Genomic DNA, 12,284 nt, shown 5'->3' on the forward strand with positions numbered 1-12,284 from the left:
ACTCTGATCATCTGAAGAAGTGGGCTGTGCCCACGAAAGCTCTTGATACATATTTTGTTAGTCTTTAGAGTGCTACCAGACTATGTTGTTGTTTTTTAAGTTTATAAAATAAGAGTTCATGATTCTAAGAAATGATAGAAGGGAGAACAGCAAAATAGAGACAGTAGATTTCAGGAAGACAGATTTTAGTAAACTCAGAGAGCTGGTAGGTAAGGTCCTATCGGAAGCAGGACTGGAGCTATGTCTATACCATAAAGAAAAGTCGGAAAAATATACGCAAATTGCGAACCTTGCAATTTGCTTATCTTTTTCTGCTTTTCTTCTGAAAGAAGCTTTTCCAACATTTGGCCCGTATACATCGGACCAAATGTTGGAAAAAACCCTCCGTTGGAACATCCCTGTAAGCCTCGTTTCACGAGGAAGAAGGGATGCTGACAAAACACATCCACTTCTCTGACTTTTTTTCAGAAAACCAGATGGATTCCTTGGACACTGCAGAGCTTTTCCAGGATACCTCTGGTTATCCCGGAAAAGTTCTGTACTCTAGATGTACCCTAAGAGGAAAAGAGTTGGCAGTTTTTCAAATGGACATTATTAAGGGCACAAAAGCAAACTATGCCACGTTGTAGGAAAGATAAGAAGTTGGGCAAGAGGCCACGTTGGCTTAACCAGGAGATCTTACATGATCTAAAAACCAAAAGGAATTGTGTAAAAAGTGGAAACTAGGTCAAATTACAAAGGATGAATATGAGCAAACACAGGAATGCAGGGGCAAGAAAAATGAGCAAAAGCACAAAACAAGCTCAATTTAGCTAGAGACAAAGGGTAACAAGAAGACATTCTACAAATAAATTAGAAGCAAGAGGAAGACCAAGGACAAGGTAGGCCCACTGCTTAGTGAAGAGGGAGAAACAATAACAGGAAACTTGGAAATGGCAGAGGTTATTAATGACTTGTTTCAGAAATGGCTTTCTAATAAAGGTGTCGGGATGCCTAACATAGCAAATGCTAGTGGAAATGGGGTAGGTTTAGAAGTATGTTAAAAATTACTTATAAAAGTTAGATGTCTTCAAGTCACTGATAGAGGAAGTATCTGAGCCTTTAGCTATCATATTTGAAAAATAATGGTAGTCAGGAAAGATTCCATAAGACTGGAAAAGGGCAAATACAGTGCCCATCTATAAAAAGAGAAATAAGAACAATCCACGAAATTACAGACTAGTCAATTTAACTTCTGTGCTGGGGAAGATGAGAAAGTAATTAATCCGCAAACATCCTTAAGACAATAAGTTGATAGGAAACAGCAAGCATGGATTTGTAAAGGATACATCATGTTACACCAATCTGATAGCTTCATCATGAAAGACTGAGCGCCCCCTCTGCACACTCTCTCTCTCCTGCCCTAGTACTCACTCTATAACCTGGTGGGTATGTCACTCCTTAGCTGCAGAAGATCCAAGTTCAATTTTCTGTAGTAAAGCAGGGATTCCGACTGGATTCTGCCACCTCCTAGATAAGTGCCCTTAATGCCACTGGGAGGTGACAGGAGCTCTTTGTGAATGGTGCTTAAGGCCCCTTGTGGATCTAGCCTGAAGAATGTTGTGGCTGAAAATATTCAACAAATTCAACATAAGCTCAGGAATAGTTTCAGGTCAACAAAATTGCATTTTAGGTAAATAATATATTAATCTGAAAAAATTAACCCAGCTCTAGCTGGGATACTAGCTGTTAGAGCACTGCTGTCCAGAGTCTGCTATTCGGTTAGCTTTGGGTAAATAAAATTACTCACTTTTATTGCATTTCATTACATAAAATATTTGCATTTTAGAGGCAAACTGGAAAAAATAAAACACACTGAATTTCCATTATAATACACTTTATTGTACCGCAATACACAATAGACAACATGTGGTTCTTTCTGAATATATGTAGAAAGTTACACAGTGGGTGGAATGATCTGTAGTTTTGAGGTGAAATAACTAGTACAAACACCATTGTTCTAGCTGTCATATGTAAACAGAATAAAATCAATGTTACAAAACAATTGTTTCACACTATAGGACTTGTTTATTTTATTGAACACTTTTTTATCATACAGTCTGGAATTAAGCTTGGCACATAAAACCGAGTTCACTGAATCTGCTCGCTATACAAGTATGAAAATAAATCTCTTTTAAATACTTAACTTTATATTCAATTAAAAGTTTGCACAGGTTGGGTTTACGCAAATGTTATTTGTCAGTCCATCATGTAACTACTAACTTCACATATATGCAGTTAATGTTGAGTAAATTATATTTGCATCTCTGACAGCTGAAAAAGTGGGTAACAAAGCACTTCTCTTTACCAATTTCTATAGCACAAATTGAACCTAAAATACAAGGCATTTGGATTTATTTAAAAAATGAAATGCTGGGTAATAGTCCAACAAAACTCTTCAGGCTATGTTGTTGCCAGATTAACCTGAGTAGCATTAGGCCTGTGTTCTTGGATGGGGGATATCTTTACTCAAATACCTAGTGCTACAGGAAGCAATATTGATAAATTAATAGTTTCAAGGAAACAATATTATGTACTGTATCAACATCTTGGGATACTGAAATTGCAGGAGCCTGTCAAAAGGCTTTGTATAAGGAGCTCCTTGTGAACAGACCTCTGCGCTGGCATAGAACCCTACTGCTGGAATTCTCTGTCTGGGTGCAGGAGTCTGTTCACATGATTCTCCTTGCAGGATTGCCACAAGTTTTGTAACATGTTTTGGGATCTCTTTGGATGAAGAGTGATCACCATAGTACTTTGATAATATAGGAGGGAATTGTGGAGTGAATATGAGAAGAGATGTGTTTTAAATATGGTTGCAAGCAGTTACATCATAACCACACTCTTGAGTAAGAGAAATAATATAGCAAAGTTTAATAAGAAAGCAACTAAACAGGGATACATATATAAGAGGTCCCTAGAAAAATCATTTGATCACTCCCACAAAAATTGCCTCAAAATCTTTTTAACGTGTGACAATTAAAAAGACAAAGACAACAAAGGACAAAATAATACTTGGGTGTCAAGTGCATAAAAATAATCTTATTTACAGATTGCTGGGAAAAATGTGAAAAGACATTCCTTTACAAATAAATATAGGCATTAACATAGCTACTAACAAAATAACTTTGTGCAATAAATGAACAGATTTAAGTACCGAACGAAATCATAGAGGAACACAAACACAATTGTGTTGCATGCAGTAGGCAAGACAACTTTTCAAAGCAAAACAAAAAAGGACCTTATATAAATACTAGCTCTGATTCTAAAAAAGGCAAGTATTTGTTTCTAAAATTAATAATTTAATTCCAAGATGTCCTATTTTATCATGAATGCCATCTCATACTATGCCAATTGTCACCCTTGATGGGGTGATCCTCACAGGATTTCTAAATAAGGCCTTGATCTTGCAAGGTGATTCATAGGAATAGACGTCTACACCTGTGCATAGACCCCTCTGAAGTCAATGGAGTTCTGTATACGAGCAGTCTCTGAAAATGCATCATATCGCAGGGTCAGTGCCTGAATCCATGTGTTTCTAATAAATTGTATATATATTATCAGTAAATACACATTTAGATTAAAATCCTGTAATTGGTTACAGTAACAGAAACCCTTGAGCCTGTGTGGACACTTACTGAGGCAGAAGGATTCCATCAGGGCTTAAAAAAATGCTTCTGAGAATCTAATAGCAAAAGGGGCTTATAAAATGTAACTGTGACAAGAGATCTTCACATGGTTATGGCCAGTAAGCAAAATTTGGTCCAGGGCTGTACTTTCTGTAACTCTAACACCTACAATAAGTACAAAATTTGGCCCAGAGTGACACCAGATTTCTATTTCAAAGCCCTTTTTCTAAGAATTTATTAAAGTTGACCATAAAGCGCATTCCATGAAACCTGGGTGACACTATTTTGACCATTTCTCTCTTCTATTTTTAAAACATGGGTTTCAAGGTTGGTTTGCTTAGCTATAGCTCTCACAAATGCAAAATAAAAGTCACAGTTTAAAAAATAGATTTAATTTATAAGTGTTAGCAAAATAGCTATAGACATGGTTCTGGTCATTAAAATCCACAGGACACCAGAGATGGTGGTCAGGCCTCTGACACTACTGACTTCAGCTGTATTCTGTACAGGCTCAGGAATCCATTCACATGGTTTGCTTTCCAGGAGTAGGGCATATCATATTTAAGAAGCATTTACTGCACAATACACACAAACTACTTTCCATATGGAGTTGAAACCTGTTTTTCTAAAAGAGTACATCCCACAAAGGTCTCTTTATAGGACCCAGGTCTACAACATCAAGAAGAAAAGTTCTATTGGGTATGTCGTTTTTTATTTTAAAACTGCCAAAATACTGTACATATTTTATTTAATTGAACAGACCCAGCCTATTAAATCAATAACATACTGGAGTTAGATCAATAAAAGATTGATCTACATTTTCTTTTATGAAGCCAAAATATACAGAAATAATAGACTTCCCCATTTTATTTGGCATTATATTCACTTTGCCTTCTTGCAAAATGCTCAGAGATCAGTTGCTTGAGGACAAAATCTCTGAGAAAACATAGCTTTAAAAGAACATCTAAAAACACAGGTATCTTTGCCTGAAAAAGGTATTTTTACAAAATAACATAGGTGACAAGCTACTCTAACTCTAGAGAAATCCATTTTTTATAAATTAATAATATAAGTCAAAGGCTAGACTCTATTAAAATGTACCAGCTCAGAAAATATCTGAAGTTGCTGCAGCTGGTATTGACTTTTCTTGAGTTTGAGACAAGTCCATAAAACTACAATTATGTCCCACAATAGGCAGACTGGTTGCATCTCTTAGACCTGTTTTTTCATATACACTAGAAAACGCTGGAAGAGTTTGCTCAGCCATTAAAGATCCTAATTGTACTTCCACTGAAGTCAGTGGGAGCTGTGCCATTTATATTAATAGGAGAAGAACTGCGCCCTAAGGTCCTGAATTGGTTTTAGTAGCATCAACAGCAGGCAAAGTGTCGCCCACACGCTTAAATATTTGCAGGACTGGCCCCAAGTAAGGGAACAAAAAACAAGTCACTAAGGTGTGATGCTTTTTTGTACTATGCTATAATAGTGTCATTTTACATGAATGGATTATAGGCCTGGTGTTTGAAATACGTACTAAACCATGGGATTTTCAGACAACTCAAAAGTAATGTCTTGAATTTCTGAGAGGCTGAGCATCTGTAGCTCCCACTGACTTCACATGGAGTTACGAGTGCTCAGTCTTACCTTAATGAGAACAATATTGCCTGATTTTTGGAAAGTGGTTCATGGTCATGCTGACTGATGCCTTTAATAAACATTTCATATGGATGCTTGTGCATGTTCAGCAGCTGTTTAACAGATGGCTTAAGGAGGCCTAAAGATTCTCTAGGAAAACAGATTACTACAGACTCCTCTTTACTATTCAAGTCCATCACTTTAAAAGTGTCTGAATTGTCAATATATCAATGGCAAACATTTGAAGAACAAAAGGAAGGGGACAATTCACATTCCTCTATGTTAAAATAATAGTAACAGTCATTTATAAAAAGGCAGGAATTGTATCATTTATTCATCCCAGTATTCCTAAATCTTTCAGATACTGTGATCTCTCTTGAAATTAGAGCAGTACATATTTTAGCTTTTGCTTTGCAGGGTTCATGCAAGAATTTCCTTTAGTTTTGATCTGCATGCAATCAGACTTGAGTTTTGCTTTTCAGTTTGGGTTCAGCTGCAAACCTCAAAGTAGAATACACTGAAAACCACCAAGTTTCACATGCTTTTGATGAAACACCATATATTTGCCAAGGTTTGCTCAAAACTGACTTAGTTCACTTGAGAAGTTTACAAGTTCACAAGTCCTTTTGACACACCTGTCCATCTTAAACTAGTTAAGTCTCCAGTGGTTGGAGCGTTTGTTATACATATTTCATGAAGCGCTAATTTGACCTCCATTTGCTGACCTAGACAAAATTAGCTGACATAAGAATGGAGTTTCCCCCAGGTGCTGAATATCCTAGGTTTACCTTATTAAATTAGCTTCGGGGTGTGAAACCTCTTTCACTTTATAAAGAAATATTTAGATGAATGAAATGAAAATATAGTACTGTATGTACTCACTCTCAAATTCCTGGTCAAAGTAGAAGCCTTGATTCTGATCTCAGACTGTTTTCACACCTATGTACACTCTTTGATTTTACTGACATACACTGATATAAATAAGATCAAACCACAGCCTGAGAGGCAAGGCAAGTGCACCAGTGCAGAGCAGAGAAAGTGGGAACTGAATTTCTCAGCTTTTACAACTAATATATACATATAAATTCATGGTAAGAAGAACACATTATGTAAATCCTTCATTTTTTTAAAGTCATAAAAATACAAAAAGTAAAATATTTAGGGAAGATAGGGAATTTGTTATTTATATATTGCAGCAGTTCTTCATGAGCGTCGATTTTTTGACAGTTGGCTCTGCCAGGTTGGTTACTGACTCTGTGTCTTCATTGTCACCTCTTTTTCGCACTTCACTGTAAAAGAACGATGAAATAAATTATGAAGATATAACTTGGACTTGGTGAATGGGTCTCTCCTGAAAGTAAGTTACACAGAGCAATTAAAAAAAAAAAAAAAAAAAAAAGTACTGTCCACCATCAGTCACTGCTTTTTCCAACTTAAAATTCACAAACTATCTCATAGGAAAATTCTTTTTAGTTTATAGAATCAATGAAAGGATTGGAATTGAGTGAAATTTTAACAGTTTCTGCTTTGAAATGGCAGCAATAATTCTATCCAAAGTGTCCTTCCAAAGTAGAAAATAAGCGCAAGGAAATAAGCATATTTAATATGTGAAAACTATTAATTTTAACTCCAATTTGAGGTCTAGACAATTAGTTATGTTTTTCTTTTTAGCTCTTTTTTAAAATTATTTTATTTGTTCCCCTTCTAATATCACAGCAGCAGAAGTCATAGGGCCCTAGCTATCCATATAATAAAATGAGAAACTATTATACAATTACAGATCGGTTCTGAGAAATACAGCATATTGTTAGCCACTTTGTTACAAAGATGCTTGTAACTGTGTTGTCCATACATGGGATTTTCAATTCTGTACCAGTATTATGAATGTGTCTTGTAAAGCCCTAATTCCACCACGCACTGCTCATACTGAGTAGTTCCACTGAAATCAGTTACTGACAGGTATGGGACTACTTAAAATTAATAACAACTGCGGAATCAGACCCTAAACCATGCCTGATTTTTGGGGCTGAAGGGAAGCAGATGCTCCAGGATGCAGCAATTTAAAAAGGACCCAGGGCTCCCAGACACCAACACCGCTAGAGCAGCAACAGGAAAGGCTGGAACCCCACACTCTTTAAATCACTGCTAGTGTGCTAGATGGTGCTGAAGGGCTGGCTGGGGAAGACTAGCCCCCCAATTGTGCCTCCTTTGCCTGAGACCCTGTCTCTTCCAGGGCCTGTAGCTGCTCCTTCCTCCCATCTTGCCCAGGGCCCTGCAAAGTCTGTCAGCCATACTACCCTAAATGTGGGTAACATAGTTCTGAAAGTCTTATTTTTCCCATTGAAATGTAAAGTCAGAGATGATTGCTTCCATGCAATGAGAAATATTAATCCCTGAATATAACCAACCATCTTGAACCAAACTCTTAAACAGTGTCTGGTGCATCTCTCATTGATCTCAAATATATTTAATATATATAACAGATCCTTCACAAATCAGCTTTCATTAAGCCAGTAAACCAATAGTTTAAAATCATATTCAACATACTGAAAAGGGGGTAGGCAAGATAAAATGGGCATGTCTTGACAAAAATTAACTACTGTAATTGTTCTAAATGTTGCCTTAAACATGTGTTTTTCACCTGTGATTTAACATAATGTAACTGTGCAGTGTAGGCTCACTAGAGAGCTCTAACAGAGCAATGCACTGTTGCATTCATAGCCAAGTTCCTGGAAATGAATCATACAAGTTAACAATTAACTTCGTATTGACGTTTGAATATAAATGAATGGTGATATCTCTGGTACACCTGTTCTCACTGGAGGTATAGGTATTTTTCCATTTTCTGACTGAACAAGCAGCATTCATTCTTATACAAGCTATTATTGTTAAAAATATTGTAGTGTGGAATAACCAAATATTGACTTCTATTTAAAAACATGCGTTTCTCCTAACAAGCTACAGAATAAAAATAAATAAATATGGTAAGCAATTGACTCCAGTTTGGAGCTCCATGTATTAAATGTAATACATAGGTTTGATCCTTTAAAAATTATACATAATCATAATCAATGCTAGGTTGGAAACTGTAGGAAAAATGCAATGATTTGGTCAGATTATATCAAGTATTGGCAAGGTTTGATAGATGGGACTGTTTTATTTAATCCAGTTTAAAAAAAAAAAAAAGGTTACAGTCAGTAGTAGGGTTGTAAGAGTAGTCAAGTTGACTACTCACATTCCCCTCCCCTTGCTGTCTCTATCAGAGGCACAGGCAGTGGGGGGGGGCAGGGTGAGGGGATGGAGCAGGAGCTGGGGGGAGCCGGCTTAAAACCTGGTTCCCCCCAGCACAGTCTCTGCAGTGCCACTATTACAGGCAGCAGCGCGGCAGGGAGAAGGCAGAGGAGGCTGGCTCCAGTAGCAGCCCCTGTCTGCAAGAGTCCCAGTGGGCAGTTGGAGCCCCCCATGGACAGGGGCTACTGGTGCCTGGGCAGGCAGCCTGGCGCATGCAGGGACCAAACCCCACTGTGGCTCTGCAATTTAAAAGCCAGTAGGAGCCAGGGAGCTTGTTTTCCCTGCCACGGCCTGGGCTCCTACTACCTTTTAAATTGTAGAGTTGTAGTGGGGATTGGTCCTGGCCTAAGCTGGGGCTGAGCTGGCTGACCTCCCCTATTAACTAATGGAGTGGTGGCTAAAAACTCTATCGACTTCTCATTTAGTAAAATAACCTCATTTTAACATCCCTAGTCAGTAGACATCAAAGAAAATATATACCATTAAAATGGTCTGTAGCAAAATCATGTCTAATGCTGCAAACCCAAACGTGTCTTCAGTGTATGAAAAGATTAAAAGAATAAATGAGTGTATATCATTAGAAAGTATCATTTGTCAACCAGAGACATTTTAAAAAGAATGGAATGCATATTTGAGCTCTACTTTAATATAATTTTATCTGTAAATATGTTAATTTTATTTTAGTGTGTGGTAGAAATTCTTCAAAAAATATTTTATTTGATTCACTGAGAATTGTACTAAGATCAACTAAGACCGAAGTGGGACTCTATAAATAAAATATATGGCATGTTAAACTTTAAGGATGAATCCTGTTTTACATTTATCTATCAAGTAAATATAATATATATTAACCAAAAAAGCAATTATTTGACATTAGAAACCTATTAGTAACATGACTACATACCGAGCAAGATGAAGAACTGCTTCTACAATATTTGATCCATCTTTAGCACTTGTTTCACAGAATAGTGCATTATAAGTCTGTGAGAAGAAAATAAAAAGATCAGCTACATTGTCTAAATGTTTACTGGAAAATGTAACTACTACAGAGCAGATTTAACAAATTTAAGTGGATAGGATTTTCTGTTGTTATTATTATACTTTGTAGGCATTATCTTTGATTCTACAGAGATAACTAACTTATTTTCAATTTTATAGTTTTTTTAAACTTAAGGGCTTTTAAGATGTGTAACTGATTCAGGAACAAATCCTGTCGCAAGGTCCAACCTGAATAATCTTGTCTGCAAGGCCGCAAAGCAGCAACAGAAGTTGTAAAGCTGTTACTGGAGCTTACATTTTAGTTACAGTTCCAGCACCTTTCACACCTTGGTTTTTAACTAGTACTTGCTACATTAGCATCCACAAGCTCTAGGCCCACACACCTTCGCATAGAAAAATGACTGCTTCTTCAATGTCTCAGATCTACCAACCAAGAAAACTCTTGTTCCACTGCTGGCCAGCCAACAGTGTGCTTTAACGTGGGGAATCCCATTAAGCACAGGTCCACAGCAACTAAGATACACAGATTCCCTGTACAAGCTCCCGAAAACTTGCTCATCTTTTCCTTCGCAACCAATCATGCCCAAACTGCTTCAGCCCAGATAGTGGTGCAGAACTACTCTTAGATCCAGATGCTTGCAGATATTTAGATACCCAGATTCTACTGATTTCAAGGGGAGCTAGGAAGCTAAACATTTTTCATAATCTGGGCTCTGGAACCAAAACACTGCAGCTTCAGAAAATCTTTGGGTTCAAGAGAGGCAGAAGCTAGGTTTCCTCACTTCTTACTAATGTAACTCACACTTGTAGTAGAGTACAAACATGTACTCATGCTGAGTGGGCAAGTTCAGTCTCATATTTAGGGTAACCAGAAGTCTTGATTTTACTGGGACAGTCCTGATATTCACGTCTAGATCTTGTGCAGACTACTGTAGCCCTTACTCCCTGTCCCAATTTTTCATACTTGCTGTCTAGTCACCTGGCTCTCACACATGAATTCCTTTACCACTTTTTAAGAATGTCAACAATGTACCAAAAACTTCTGAGGGGTTGCGAAGTTAGTCTGTAACAGGAAAAACTCAAAAAACAACAAATAGTCTAGTAGCACCTTAAAGGCTAACAAAACATGTACATGGTATCATGAGCTTTCTTGGGCAAAACCCACTTCTTCAGATGACCAGAGTTTTGTGATGACAACACTAGATTGAGACAGCTAACTCATTTCATAGAGACTAGCAAATAGCTATTTATTAGGACATTTTTCAACCTGATCAAGTATGCACTGAACAGTCAAGGCCAAATTGCATCGTGATGACTGTAAGATAAAAGACTCTTTGCCACACCATTATTTCTGTGAATTATCTAGGCTTCATCATAAAGGTTTTAAGAGCAGTTAAACTTGAAACAATTATTTATAGATCTTACCATTGCCAATTTTTCTCCATAGTTGATTGGTACACATTTATGTCCTTGTTCTGAAACTGTTTGGCGAAGATCTGATTTGTTACCCACCATCATGACTGGAATATTCTCGTGAGTTGCATCCTGTAAAAATAGGTACAGTAAACTTCCGATAATCCGGCACATTTAGGACCCAGGGGATGCCAGATTATCAGATATGCCGGACTATCAGAAGGGGGAGCTATGAGGGGTCTGGAGTGGGGTGGGAGGGGATGCCACCCCACACCCCTCATAGCCCCCCCTTACGATAGTCCGGCTCTGCCCCAGACGTCCCTGATTCAGCCGCTGCTGGTCAGTTTCAGCAGCAGCTGAATCGGGGATGCCTGCAATAGAGCAGCTGGGGTGCTGCCGGGTTGGTCCTGCAGCGCCAAGGGGCGGCGCTAAGGCACCAACCTAGCAGCACCCCAGCTGCTCTTGGGGACACCTGGGGCAGAGCAGCTGGAGTGCTGTCAGGTTGATCCCGCAGCGCCAAAGGACGGCGCTGAGGGACCAACCCGGCAGCACCCCAGCTGCTCTGCTCCCGGCTTCCCCGATTCAGCTGCTGGTCAGTTTCAGCAGCAGCTGAATGGGGGAAGCCTGTCCGGCTGCCCCAGCACTTCCGGGTTTCTGATGGTGCCGGACCATCAGGAGTCCCGGAGCATTGGATGCCGGACTAATGGAGTTTTACTGTAGTTTGGAATATTCTGGTTACAAAAAATGTCAAATATATCAGCCGGTTATGGGAACACACATGCTAATTACTTTACCCCAAAACTTCTAAAAAATACAAGAAGTGATAGACAGTTAATAAATCCAGTCATATTGAACACTTTGCAGATAAAACAACCTATGTCTTATAATAACGTACCAAGGAGCGAATGCTTTCCCAATTAGATTTGTATTTGCTAAATAAATCTTATGGAAATTAACACTATGCCCAATATGGCTCAAAAGGACATAGGTAAGGGCAACACCAATTGTTAGGAATATAGAACAGCTTCCATCCAACGAGAGATTAAAAAGATTGGGATTATTTAGTTTAGAAAAGAGAAGACTGATACAGGTCTATACATTTGTGAACGGTGTAGGAAAAATAAATAAGGAAGCGTTATTTATCCCTACTGATAGCATCAGAATTAGGGGTTACCTGATAAAATTAAATGGGCAGTGTGTTTAAAACAATCATAAAGGATTATTTCTACACACAGCGCATAGTCTACCTGTGGAACTCCTTGCAAAGGGATGTTGTGA

At 38.2% G+C, this 12,284-nt stretch overlaps 1 protein-coding gene across 1 annotated transcript in view; it reads right to left on the bottom strand.

Moving 5' to 3' along the window:
• Positions 1–1,843: 1,843 nt before the first annotated feature.
• The window catches only part of RASEF (RAS and EF-hand domain containing), a 56,467-nt gene continuing 46,026 nt past the window's right edge, over positions 1,844–12,284 (bottom strand). Inside the window, exons 15-17 of the mRNA XM_075931756.2 lie at positions 11,019–11,138; positions 9,499–9,575; positions 1,844–6,592 (exon numbers count right to left, since the gene is read on the bottom strand). Of these exons, the coding sequence (XP_075787871.1) occupies positions 6,487–6,592; positions 9,499–9,575; positions 11,019–11,138 (303 nt within the window). The 3' untranslated portion in view covers positions 1,844–6,486. The remainder of the gene's footprint in view (positions 6,593–9,498; positions 9,576–11,018; positions 11,139–12,284) is intronic.

The sequence above is a fragment of the Pelodiscus sinensis genome, chromosome 6, assembly GCF_052426305.1.
Source record: "Pelodiscus sinensis isolate ZL-2025 chromosome 6, ASM5242630v1, whole genome shotgun sequence".
Classification (NCBI taxonomy): domain Eukaryota; kingdom Metazoa; phylum Chordata; order Testudines; family Trionychidae; genus Pelodiscus; species Pelodiscus sinensis.